This window comes from Phycodurus eques, chromosome 11, assembly GCF_024500275.1.
Source record: "Phycodurus eques isolate BA_2022a chromosome 11, UOR_Pequ_1.1, whole genome shotgun sequence".
Classification (NCBI taxonomy): domain Eukaryota; kingdom Metazoa; phylum Chordata; class Actinopteri; order Syngnathiformes; family Syngnathidae; genus Phycodurus; species Phycodurus eques.
The window spans coordinates 28,431,652-28,445,895 of NC_084535.1; the positions used below are offsets into that span (position 1 = coordinate 28,431,652).

At 42.6% G+C, this 14,244-nt stretch overlaps 1 protein-coding gene across 1 annotated transcript in view; it reads left to right on the plus strand.

The window, feature by feature from the left end:
- Positions 1–14,244, plus strand: part of piezo1 (piezo type mechanosensitive ion channel component 1 (Er blood group)) — a 190,040-nt gene that overhangs the window by 156,415 nt on the left and 19,381 nt on the right. Inside the window, 5 exon segments of the mRNA XM_061691070.1 lie at positions 2,998–3,150; positions 10,416–10,477; positions 10,607–10,765; positions 10,902–11,049; positions 13,695–13,883. Of these exon segments, the coding sequence (XP_061547054.1) occupies positions 2,998–3,150; positions 10,416–10,477; positions 10,607–10,765; positions 10,902–11,049; positions 13,695–13,883 (711 nt within the window).

The following is a 14,244-nucleotide window of genomic DNA, read 5'->3' on the forward strand; positions in this document are numbered from 1 at the left end:
CATTGTGTTTGAAATGAAACAAGCAGGATGAAAAGAAATTCAAGAGCAATTGTGGGGCCGTAACCATGTGAGGAAGTTTGACAGCCACGACGTCTAGCGTCCTGCCAAAACATTGAAAAATTACCGATCTGGGCATTCCTTTCAAACCAAACGGAGGTGCATGTTGACATTTTTAAAATCCACTAAATATATGTCAACATCAAGGCAGAAAACTGACGTTCAGAGAACCGTAATGGGTAAAATACGCATAGAGTTGGGCGTGGAACACGCAGTCTCAGAGCAGGCCTGCATGCTCTGAATAAAAAAAACGGTTGATCTCGAAGACAGATCCCGCAGAGACAACGTTTTGGTATTCAGTCTCAAAAAGTGTATGGAGAAGGACAGCGTCCTCGCCTTCCTGACGGAGAAGATCCCAATGTGGTTCTCTAACCTGGCAGCTTCCCCCTAGTGTTGATGAGATCTCACTGCCTCGGGCGCCCAGGACCCCAGCCTGATGGTAGACAACTCGCCCCACAGCCATGAATGAAGTTCCTCTGCTACACTGACAGGGACCGCATCCTGAATGCAGCCAGGGAAAATCCTTATACAGTACGATGGATGGCCTCTGAAATTCGCTCCTCACTACAGTAATTAATAGCTAATTGTAATGAGTAAAAGCAATAGTGTCAGAATAGTATACAGCAGTGGTTCTCAACTGGTCAGGCTTCAGGGCCCACCGTCACTCCTTATAGACAAGCCGCGACCCAGATTTCAACATCCCAATTTCATGAAAATGCTGCAGTTTGAACCCGACATATTATAAACTATGACAGTGGGCCAATAGACTCAAAATTAAAGTTTAAAGATAAAATAAACAGTAACGATAGTCGAGAGGAAAATGTTCCCTTTAACACTCAAGTGGCTGAATTTTAATTAAAAAAAAACACAATGTTAATCTTGAGAACTTTAGTAACCTTGCACAAACATGAAATAAAGGTGCAGCAATTTTTAATCCATACACCAAATATTAATCAACGTGACATTCAAGTACAATTCAATCAAAAATGACTTGTCATGTCAAGTTTATTTGTATAGCCCTTAATCACAAACGAGTCTCACAGGGCTTCACAGGCCCACTGTTGGCAATGATTGACGACATCCCCTTATCTAAACCCCCCCAATCGGGCAATGAAAAACTCAAAACCCCATTTGGGGAAAAAACAAAACCTTGAGAAGGGACCACAGATGGGGGGGGATCCCCCTTCCAGGATGACCAGGCTGCAATGAATGTCGAATTCATCACAGTCTGGTGCTGTACTATGTTCACGTCCCGTGTTGGTGTACTGCCTTGGCCTTAACAGTTGGTCAATACCGAATAACACTGAACCTTGGCTTGAGTTTTGCAGAATGATTGGGACAATTGGGGATGTGAACAGGCAACTCTGAGGTCATGCTCAATGTCCAGTCTGTTTCTGTCTTTGGTCTTCAGCTGAACCCAGGCTGAGAAGCCATACCCACATAAATATGTAGTGCTGAAGGGAAGGAGGGTCTTTCTTGAATGCTTGAGTGGGAAGGGAAGGGTATCCAGTCATCACAGCGATGCACCAGAACAGGGAGAGGCTTACCTCAGTGAATTCTGTTGCGTGTGCGGTCGCATGCCAGCTCCACCAGCTGACTCTCCTTGTTGCTGGGCAACGGAACGCTTTCCATGTCGACTCCAAAGAGGTTACGAATCCACTCATCATTCCTCTGTTTCTCAGGAAAATAGTCTGTAAACCGTTCCAGCAGTTTCAGATTCAGATGCCGCATGATTGTGTTTCCTGCGATGTCCAGCCGCCTTTCTGGACAGAACATGTCGAGTCATTTTTATGAAACATGACTTGCCCGCGATGATCTCTTTTTTGTTGAAAGCATTACATCGCTCAACCGTGAAGCACTGGTACCATATCCTTTGTTACCAGGGCCTCCTGATGCAAAAAAAACAATGGTTGCAAGTTGCATTTGGAACTTTCTAAAGAATTCTCCTCACGACCCCCGAGTTTTTGCCTGTCATGCAGGCGGCAGCATCAGTTGTGATCCCAGTTCAGGCCCACCAAACTCAAATACAGGTCCTCTGCCGTTGTTGTGGTAGGGAGCTCTCATGAACAGAGAAATTGTTCCTGTCGGTCTCCATCCCACACCTTTTACATACACGAGTAAAACAGCTTTTGTTATGTCCGTAACTTCGGCCATTTGTAGCGCAAAATAATGTCAACCGACATGGCTTCAATTTGTCCAACTTACGTATAGTGTCATTTGACAGCCTTATACTTTGAAGTTTATCTAGTGTGGATTGATCAAACACCTGTCTCACCATATCCGTGGCTGCAGGTAAAATAAGCTCTTCTGCAATTGTGTGTGGCTTCTTCAACTTGGCAATATGTAGTGCCACTTCGTAAGATGCACGGAGTGCCTGTTCCTGCTTCGAGCATGAAGATGTAAGACACTTTTGGGATGGCCTCAGGTCTGTGTCTTCTTTGAAAGTACTCAACAGACTTGTCTTTGTGAGAATGATGTTTTGTTTGCAAATGCCTCATGAGTTTTGATGGCCTCATGCTTTCTTGTGCCAATACGTTGAGGCACAAAACACAATGAGGCCGTTCGCTTTTTTTTTTTGGTCATCAATATTGAAAAAAAACCTGTTATATATAATCTGTGTCATACTTGCGTTTCGCCATTGGCGATACTGATGAGCACGTTGCAATTGAAAATGAACCATAGCTCTTCTTCTCTTTGTAAAATCATAGTAGTTCATTAGCATTACAAGGCATTGTCCCCACCTAGGTTTAGGAGTGTGAATTAAAATTAAAACATGGTCATTTTCTCCCCCCCCCCCCCCCCCCGCCCCCCAGTTAAAGTCCGACAACCCATTGAAAATGTGTCCACGACCCACTTTTGGGTCGCGACGTACCAATTGAGAATCACTGGTATCCGGCACGATGTCACATTTGAATCATTTTCTTGTATTTGCTTCCTTAGAAACACAGTGCAGCAGCTGATATTGCCTCCACCTTGTCAGAGGACCAGGTTCCAGAAGCATTTCTGGTGATGCTTCTCATCCAGTTCACCACCATGATCATCGACAGAGCTTTGTACCTGCGTAAAGCTGTCCTGGGGAAACTCATTTTCCAGGTTCAGTTTACCTGTTCATATAATTCATATCATTATTGAACCTCCTGATTCTATTCTGAAGGAGTCAAGAGATTGTATACAGTACTAAATTCGCAAAGTGTCTCATATTTTCCTGCCATTTAGAGGTTGCAATTCTACTTTTGTCCTCTTTTCTCCAATATTGTGTATATGATTGGCAGCTGTAAAATTCACCTAATACAGTGGAACCTCAGTTTTCGCATGCCCAAGATTTCTTCCGTTTTTTTAGGCCAAAATTTGTCCCAGTTTTGGTACATCCACTCGGTTTTTGTATAGTTGAAAATGGTCCATATGAAACTCATCCACCTGCCCGTGTCACTCGGCCACTCACTTCCGGGAATCCGCCCTCTCAAAAAGTATTCCATTCACATGCACGACTTCACTGATTGAGTGAGCATCCCATGTGCAAGCGCAACTTCATCAAATGTTTTCTAGAGTCAGCATCACCCCACGTATTCATCAGAAGAAGTTCCAACGTTTTTTTTGCACTAATTTATTGAGTGCTGACTCGATAAAGAATTTGAGAAACACTGTAGAATTCAAGAAAGAACGCTTTGCCAAAATTAGTACAAAAATTGCGGATTCCCCTTCCAGACAATAACCTCTCCTCGTCCTTCACCGCTCTTCGTCTTCAGTCAAGGTAAAAGTGATGTTAAGTGTTCATTTCAGAAGTCAGATTTATTTTATTCTTTTCTGTATTTTAAACTATAATCACTCTTGATAAAAATGTATTTTTTTGTAAAAGGATTTCATCATTCTAGGCTTACAAATTATGTCTGCAAAAAACAAAATCGACACACTAGTCAATTTTGTCTTGTTTTAAAAGGACATATTTGATTTACAGACAGATTTTGGCCCGGCCACATTTTGGTTGAAAACGACACGTTAGCCTGTGACGTCAGCAGTAGAAGACGAGGACATTACCTGTTACAGTACCTGTTCTGTGGTGTCATTGACAGCTATATTGAAAGTCTGGCTGTTTTTTTTAGATGAATGAAAATAGTGAGGTTAGATACATTTGAGTTAGTAGGTTTTGTTAAAATCGATCGATGTAATGCTTCATTGCAGAAGGATGGCAAGCACATTAGGTAAGTGTGTGCACATTCATTTCCGCCTACAGTATTATACCCATTTTTCTTTTTTTAGCTCAATTGATTGCATTGCTCACCTTTGAAAAAGAAAAGATGACATGATACAGTCACTGATGGTGTAGTGGTGCACTCGCCTGACGTTGGTGCGAGCAGCGTGGGTTCAGGTCCCACTCTGAATGTGAGTGCAAATGGTTGTCCGTGTCTATATGTGCCCTGTGACTGACCGGCGACCAGTTCCGGATGTAGTCCGCCTTTTGCCCGAAGTTAGCTGGGATAGGCTCCAGCGCCCCGCGACCCTAACCAGGATAAGCGGTGTTGAAAATGGATGGATGGATGACACAGGCTTTTGTTTTTAAAGGTGCCATATTTTACCAAACCAACTTTTTCTAATATTTGGGATGTACAACCCCAATTCCAATGAAGTTGGGATGTTGTGTTAAGCATAAATAAAAAACAGAATGCATTGATTTGCAACTCATGTTCAACCTATATTTAATTGAATACACTACAAAGACAAGATCCTCCTATCCAATACCAGCTGTAGCGACACCCCGATTTGGAGGAGAACTGCAGCACACTTTCAAAACAGCACGTGTGTGTTGCGCTCGAGTATAAAGGCAAACTACGCGTGGGACCGATGCAGTGACGTCCAGTGCGGTCACTGTCCGCACGAGTATGAAGCCTTAATTGTTGAAGCTTTGTAGGTGGAATTCTATCCTACTCTTGCTTGATGTACAGCTCCAACTGTTCAACAGTCCGGGGTCTCCGTTGTCGTATTTTACGCTTCATAATGCGCCACACATTTTCAATGGGAGCCAGGTCTGGACTGCAGGCAGGCCAGTCTAGTACCCGCAACTCTTTTACCACGAAGCCACGCTGTTGTAATGTGCAGAATGTGGTTTGGCATTGTCTTGCTGAAATAAGCAGGGTTGTCCATGAAAAAGACGTTGCTTGGATGGCAGCATATGTTTCTCCAAAACCTGTATGTACCTTTCAGCATTAATGGTGCCTTCACAGATGGGTGTTGTTGATAAAAGCCTTTTGCTTTGCATAGTAGACTTTCAAGTTGCACTTACGGATCAGCTGTATTTACTGACATAGCTTTTCTGTGTGTGTTCCTGAGCCCATGTGGTGATATAGGTCATGGGCATTCAATGGTGGTTTTGGGCCTTGCCGCTTACATGCAGTGATTTCTCCAGATTCTCTGAACCTTTTGATGATATTATGGACCGTAGATGATGAAATCCCTAAATCCCTAAGATGAGGAACATTGTCCTTAAACTGTTCGACTATTTTCTCACGCACTTGTTCACAAAGAGGTGAACCTCGCCCCATCTTTGCTTGTGAATGACTGAGCAATTCAGGGAAGCTCCTTTTCTACCCAATCATGGCACCCACCTGTTCCCAATTAGCCTGTTCACCTGTGGAATGTTCCAGACAGGTGTTTGATGAGCATTCCTCAACTTTCTCACTCTTTTTTGCCACCTGTCCCGGCTTTTTTGGAACGTGTTGTAGCCATAAAATTCTAAATTAATGATTATTTACTCAAAACAATAAAGTTTATCAGTTTGGACATTAAATATCTTGTCTTTGTAGTGTATTCAATTAAATATAGGTTGAAAATGATTTGCAAATCATTGCATTCCGTTTTTATTTATGTTTAACACAACGTCCTAACTTCATTGGAATTGGGGTTGTAATAATGGCTCTGTAGTGCCTCAGTAAACGTGAAATATGAATTAAAATTGTCCACATAATCCTGAGTTCTAGACGTTTTTCTGCCAAGAGCCGTGAAATCAGGTCATTCAAATTTCTCGAGCTTTTCTGCGGCACTAGCGGAGATCTCCGCCTACCTCTCCGCTCCCAAGCCAGCGCTATCAACATAACACATGTGGTCTCACAAATGGGTCTTTTAAACGGAAGCAACCAATTCAAGGGAAAGGGGTGGTCTCAAATATGGACAAAGCGGATACAAAACCGGGTCAAACAGAAGTAGCTCTCAGAGGGGCCTTTTCTGGACACTTCTATGACAAAACCAAGGTGTTTTTTTTGAAAATGAAATTGTCACTTTTATACTAAGTCCATGTTAGAGAGTAACTCTATAGGAGGTCTAAATACCCAAAATATGGGGCCTTTAAAGGCATTTTGTACGGTGGTGGTGTCGTGTGACCGTGGCTGACTTAGATGGCCACGGCACTGTGTTCGTACCATTTTAATCAATAAAGCCATAACTAATTGCATATTTTTTAAGATATCAAATTAGTGATTTAACATAATTTTGGAGTGCTGTTACGTTGATGTGAGTGTGTAGTGGTATATGATAGCAATGTAAGGTATAATACCAACTTCAACAAAGCGGTAGTTGGAAACTCAAGCAAGATATCGTTGTTGTTGTTGTTTTTTTCCGAAAAGTTGTAATTGTGGAGGTGGGGGATTCCGCTCGAGAGCGACAATATATAAAATATGAGTAAATACTGCCACTTTATAATATGGTACATTCTAGGGGTGTAACGATTTTTGAAAACTGTCCAAACGGTTCGGTCGGACAGTTTCAGTTCGGTCGATCCCTTTCGGTTCATAACACATATGACTCTTTTTTTCTTTTTTTTCCATTTACCAATGAGGCAAAGCAGTGTATACGCTCCAGAGCAAAGTATCAAGTTAGCAAAGATGGCGGCGCAGACATGACTTTCGTGTCATGCCCTCCAGTGATGCAGCAGTCAATCATATTGCAGTGGGTGCGTCACCAGAGATCTTGATGGAAAGAAGAGATACAGTCTCTGTAGAAGTAATAGGCTTATGATGGTACTACTGCGTCTTTAGTTCTCCAGCACAAGATCTCTGATACATAATAACAAACAACTTGGAACTGGTTGGAAATTGCTATATTCGTGTCTCGTGATGTTTTGATAACCACGGAAACTTTACTTCACCCGAGCATATGCGATGGCAGCATGCAGTGAGCTAGCCTTTAAAAAGTGGGAGGCATAAACGAACTGTTGTAATTCCTGCACTGTTTACCTGATTTGGATGCAAATAGCCTTGAAGCTGAAAGTCTACAGTTAAACCACATCCTGTTCGTTTCATTTAAAATCCATTGTGCTGGGGTTAAAAGCCAAAAAGATGATAATTGTTCCTATGTTCCAGTTTTTATGGACCTGAGCTGAAGCATATATGAATGCTGCTCATAACATAAAGATAGTTTATTGAGTGAACTTTTCATTGACATATGCAGAGGCGGGTAGAGTAGCCAAATATCTTACTCAAGTAAGGGTACTGTTTCTTTAGAATAATATGACTGAAGTAAAAGTAAAAAGTAGTCCTCCTGTCATGAGCTGTGCCCTGCAGTTCCCTTGTTGGAGCTTGGGTGGCGCTTTGCGCCCCTCTCGCCCTCTCCCTCTCTTTCTCCCTCTCTCTCTTCCCAGTAATCAGCACCACCTCGGCCACACACCTGTTGTCAATCAGCCTTCATCATCACCCGCAGTTAAGCCTGCCAGATCCAAGAGTCCACTGCCAGAGTATTAACGTTGTCCTGTGATACACCCGCTCTCAAACCGACACGTAAGCTACGCCAGTCCTCGCAATACTTCTGACCTCCATGTTTTTCCTTGTCCTCAGTGCTCCTTCCGTGTTCCCCGCCGACCTCTTCCACCACGCCGCCAAGTCATCCACCTGCTTACGCCACCGCACATTCCCTGTCTAGACGATCCGCCAGTATGCCTCAAGGATCCATCACCGTAATCCTCTTCAGTAAACCATTCACCACCAACCTCTCAGTCTCCGCTTGCTTCTGGGTCCAGAGAAAAGTTATACCATCGTATCGTGACACCTCCAAATATTTACTTGAGTAAGAGTAAGAAAGTACTCCGTGAAAAAACTACTCAAGTAAAGAGTCACTTGTAACTTCTGATTTTAAAAAAGAAATCAGAGCATGTGTCACGAGCGGATTAAGACTGGACCCAAGAGCAGGCGGAGGCTTGTGGTGTGATGAAAATGTTATTGAAAAAGGGGAATGGAGATGGTCCTTGAGATGTGCTGGCAGGTTGTTGAGGCATAGAATGTGTGGCAGGCGGTGACGAGCACAGGCGGCTGGCGTGGTGGCAGAAATCCACTTGGCGAGGAACACGGAGGGAACACTGAGGACAAGGAGAAACACGGAGGTCAGAAAGATGACTAGGAATTACGTAGTTTAATTGGAAACTGGGGAGCCGTTGTACCGCAGGTGAAGCTTCAATACTCTGGCGAGAGTTTCCGGGATCTGGCAGGCTTTCATGCAGATGATGATGAGGGCTGATTGATGACAGGTGCACGGTTGAGGTGGTGCTGATGACTGTGAAGAGAGAGAGCGAGGGAGAGAGAGACGGCGAGAGGAGCGCAAAGCGCCACCCAGGCTCCGGCAAAAGGATTGCAGGACATAAATAAATTTAAGAAATACAATAAAATAAAATAAATTGAACATGGGAGTCAACACACACCTTCCACCATTTAAATTTTGAACTGCCCCAAAACCAACAACACTTGCATTGGGCCCGACAGAAACCTTATTTGCTTTACTCACTTAAATGACTGAATGAAGAAGCTGTTCACTGATCAGACTTATTGATAGCGTGTGTGTGTTTGAGCATGCGGCGGCGAGTGTGTGAGAGAGAGAGAGATCTGCGTCTTACAAGAAGGTGTTTTCTCAAGTTAGAAGTGGGCTGAAATGTCCGCATTTGGGCAGTCATAATTTAAGACTACGCTGCATGACGAAGCTGGTTTTTGTCTGTAAATACTCGTGCGTTTTTTATTTTACCCGCAAAATGAATCACTTTGAATGGACCCACGAAGGGTTTGGGTACGGTCATCTGACTGCTTTGCGTCATCTGATTGGTGAATTGGAGTCAAATGACATTACTGATCACGTTGGTTTGGCGCAATGGCACCCTATGTGGAAGTTGATGATGAAGTCTCAAAATAGATGCCGCACGCAATAATGGATAAATAAATGGAGCGAGCGGAATGTCGATCATTCTAACGGAGTAAAATTATCGATTCTTCACGTAAATACTGAAGTAAAAGTAAAAGAATATGTTGCATTCAAAGTTCTCTGACAAGTACAATTTATCCAAAATGTTACTTCAGTAAATGTAAAGGAGTAAATGTAACGCGTTACTACCCACCTCTGCATTTATGATGATCATCAGTAGACCTTTGTTGTTGCAGTCGAAAAACCTCACGGTAAACCACCAAACCAGAATATCATCAAAATGATGAATACTGAAATAAGGATCTTTTCTCAATTGAGTCACCAATGTACTTACTCAGTGTGAAATCTGGGCTTGTTTAATTCAACACAAAGCTGATATACAGTATTTGCAAGGCGCTATCACTTGTTCTGTTGTATGAATTGCAACAGGGGAATACAAAGGTTTATTGTACCTTTTGCCATCCATAATTATTCTGCCTGCCACGACTGTATTTGCCGCTGACATAGACCAGCCGATTTGTATTTCTGATAAATACAAAAAACAATTTCAATAATTATAATACAATAACAACAACAGTAATTGTGATTAATAATGATATGCACATACTTTCACCTTCAACCAAACTATACATGACATCGACAAAACGTGCACTGAACTGAAAACCGTGACCACAAAACCGAGATACGAACCAAACCATGGATGTTGTGAACAGTTCCACCTCGAATACATTCCTTTGTCCACAAAGGCTATGCAGAGAATTTAGTCTCCAGTTCCATTGCAGATGTCACACCAAGACACTGTCATGTATTTTGGTGATGAAAAAGGGAGGATCCCAGGGCAATTAGTTATTTACCGATTGCTCCAGAATCGTTTGAAATTATTGGAAAGTTTCATTTTCTTGAGGAAAAAAAATGCATAAAGAGAATTTGTTAGTTGTTGGCCCTCTGAACTCCACAGGTCCTTTTCGGGTGTCTGAAACAGGATTCATTGGATTTCCATTATTTCCTGTGGGAATTATTTCAGCAGTTTTCATACGATTTTTGTCTGACTTTTTGGAGCAAAAAAAACAAGGTTCCACTGCACGTGCAAATAAGAATTTCATGAAAACGGACTCAGAAATGCCTTCAAGCATATGAATTGCCTTACTATTTTACATTTTAATCATTAGATCCTTATGCTCTTATCCAAGGTTGTTCTTGTGTTTGGGATACACCTGTGGATGTTCTTCATCCTACCTGCTGTCACTGAAAGGTGAATTTCAATTGAACAACTTCATGGTTTGATTATCATACTGTGGCGTGATGACAAAATAAATGTTATTGTTTCATTATTTTCTTCATCAATGTCGTCGTTGTCTCTCTCACTTGTTTCCATTTGTAGGAGATTCAATCAGAACTTTGTGGCCCAGCTGTGGTACTTCGTCAAGTGTATTTACTTTGCCCTGTCAGCGTACCAGATCCGTTGTGGGTACCCTACTCGTATTCTTGGCAACTTCCTCACCAAAAATTACACCCACCTAAACTTGTTTCTCTTCCAAGGGTATGAACACAATACCAACCTGAATCTTTCAATGTTTTTATATTGAGTACATTAACAGTAGAGTCTGTTTCAAATAATAGTGTTTTGATATACAAGGTTCACAATGTGTTGTGCGTGTGTGTGTGTGCGTGTGTAGTTTTCGTCTGGTTCCCTTCCTTGTAGAGCTGCGAGCAGTAATGGACTGGGTTTGGACAGATACCACTCTGTCTCTCTCCAACTGGATGTGCGTGGAAGACATTTATGCAAACATTTTCATCATCAAATGCAGCCGTGAAACAGAGAAGGTATGACTTACCTCGTCAGCATATGGGCCATTTGTGGCCCACGCTTTTTCTTTTTTTTTAAATTCACCCGCCACATTATGAGATAATATTCGAGACCAACAATGTTGAAATATTAAATGTTACAGAATCTGACACGAGTATTAATAACGATTTGCTTTGTCACCTGCAGCACAAAGCTGAGATGTTGGATGTTTTTTTATCAGATAAACAAAAGTTGAAGAATATCAAAAAGGACCCTGCAAACTTCCATTTATCTGTATGTGGGCTAGAAGTTGGACCCCATAGAAGTGGGGTCCACTTGTGTTCACTCTCGGAGTCCAACATTTGAATCACAGCAATTTTTTGTGAATTTTGAGGGACAGTCAAAATGTAATGAGCCCAATTTATTATAACCTACTAATAATTTTCACAGTTTGGAGTATTTGTTTGAAGGTATTGTTTTAAAAAGTTTTGTTTAAGCCTGTCCTTTTCCTGTCCGCCATTTTGGAAATAAGGTCATTGTTGGATGCCCATCAATAATTTCTCGTGTATAATGCGTAATTTACCCCCGCAAAAGAATCTTCAAATGTTCAATAGTGCGCATTATACATACAGTGGGTACAGAAAGTATTCAGACCCCTTAAAATGTTCACTCTTTGTTATATTGCAGCCTTTTGTCCACACAGCACCCCATATTGAATTGGGAATTGTTGAATGTTTTGCAGATTAAAAAAGAAAAACTGAAATATCACACAGCCATAAGTATTCAGACCCTTTACTCAGTATTTAGTAGAAGCACCCTTTTGAGCTAATACAGCCATGAGTCTTTTTGGGAATGTTGCAACGAGTTTTTCACAACTGGATTTGGGGATCCTCTGCCATTCCTGGCAGATCCTCTCCAGTTCTTTCAGGTTGGATGAGGAATGTTGGTGGACAGCTATTTTCAGGTCTCTCCGGAAACTAACAACTCTTGCATTGGGCCCTACAGAAACCTTATTTGCTTTACTCACTTAAATGACTGAATGAAGAAGCTGTTCACTGATCAGACTTATTGATAGCGTGTGTCTGTGTGTGTGTGTGTGTGTGTGTGTGTTTGAGCATGCGGCGTCATGCTGGCGCGAGAAAGAGACTCTCTCTTGTATGCTGCAGACAGACCCCAGAGAGAGAGAGAGAAAGAAATAGACTGTGTGTGAGAGAGCGAGCGAGTGTGTGTGAGAGAGATCTGAGTCTTACCAGAAGGTGTTTTCTCAAGTTAGAAGTGGGCAGAAATGTCCGCGTTTGGGCAGTCATAATTTAAGACTACGCTGCATAACAAAGCTGTTTTTTTGTCTGTAAATACTCGCGCATTTTTATTTTTTTTCACAACCATAGGGCGCACCATATTAAAAGGCGCAGTTTCATTCATGGGGTCTATTTCTGTATTCAACACATACATACATGGGGCAGGCATGCTAAAACATACGCTAGCTTAAAACATACGGTAGCATGCATGCACTCTAAAACAATGCTTTTAAAAAGGCAGCAGGGAGCAAAACTGAGTTTGGTTGTACTTTATTGAAGTATTTAACAATCTACTCACGTTATTTTTGGATCAATCCTCATCCACAAATCCATCAAAGTCCTCATCTTCTGTATCCGAAATGAACAGCTGGGCAAGTCCTCAATCAAACACGGCAGGTTCGAGTCAGTCTCGTTGCCGTGCGAAAGCTCAAACAAGCATCCGCAATCCATTGACAAATTGTGGCGTAACTCGCCCGGCACTGCCTCCTAGTCTTAGTAAAGCTGTGTTCGCCATCTGTCATCCATGGCTCCCGCGCCGCTCACTTCACTTTGAACGCCCTGTTTACACGGATGTCCAGCGGTTCGTCGAGCCACCCGGAATGATGGCAAGCCCCGAGTTATTGCACTCAATCGAACGGTGACTGTAGAGACGCTTCTCCCGGCTGTTCTTTGCTCATTAATCCATTGCTCGAGTTGGTCTTCCAACTCGGGCCACCTCGCCTTGACTCAGCTTCGTCTTCTTGACTTGACGAAGCTCGTTTTCCTGCTTCCTCCGCCTGCGAACCGTGGATTCGTTGATCTTGAATTCTCTCGCGGCTGCTCGATTCCCACGGTCCTCCGCGTAACTGACAGCTTGCAGTTTAAACTGTGCTTCGTAAGCGTGTCTCTTCGTAGGTGCCATTTTGGGGGTCCTTAGCCAAACCGATGTTGTTTTGCACAATGCACACCCCAGAAATGCTCCCAGTCAGTCAAGCGGTGTAAAAAAAAAAAAAACCCGGCAAGGGGGGCGTGGCTTTAGCGTGCTACTTCACGCACCATCCCCTGTCCTCAGCCACCTCCGCTTTTCCTCTGTGTAAGCAGAGTGTTGGCAGTAATTGCTAAAAAAAAAAAAAGTCAAGCGGAGCGCTCATCACACAACAACATTTACAGATTTTGGAACTCGGTGCGCACAGAAGGTGCGCCGCATTATGGCGCCCCGTCCATTTTGGAGAAAATGTAAGACTTTTAAATGCGCCTCATGGTCGTGAAAATACGGTCACTATATTCTTTTTGAAATATTTTACAGTTCGAATCATCACGAGGGCTCTGATGAAATGGTCTGAAATATACTGCCTGGAGTTAATTTCCAAATCCATGCTGATCCTTCCAAATATTCTCCCCCTCAGAAATATCCCCAGCCTAAAGGGCAAAAGAAAAAGAAGATGGTGAAATATGGAATGGGTGGACTCATCATCATCTTCTTGGTGTGCATCATATGGTTCCCCCTGCTCTTCATTTCACTGGTCAGATCTGTGGTTGGTGTTGTAAACCACCCCATTGATGTCACTGTTACTGTCAAGCTAGGAGGATATGAGGTAAGCATGAGCAACTGGCTACACTTATTTTCATTTCAAGCTGTTGACGACAACTGGAAAACATTCCACACTCGGTGTCGAAGCAAAACGTAAGTTTGTTTCTATATGATAAGGTTTAATATTGCATATCTGGGGAGAAGGGAAAACATGCACTATCGCAGTCAGTTTTCAATAAATATTGAGTTTGGCCCGTGACTTTGTCTCAATTTAAAATTTGGGCCCACTGTAAACTTGGGTTTGACACTCCTGGCCTATAGTGGAGTTATGTTTTCACGGGACTCAATTTGTATGAAATTGAAACAAACACTTAACTGATGTAATTTGTTCCAGTTGTAAATGTAAGCGTTGATTCCTTGGGTGG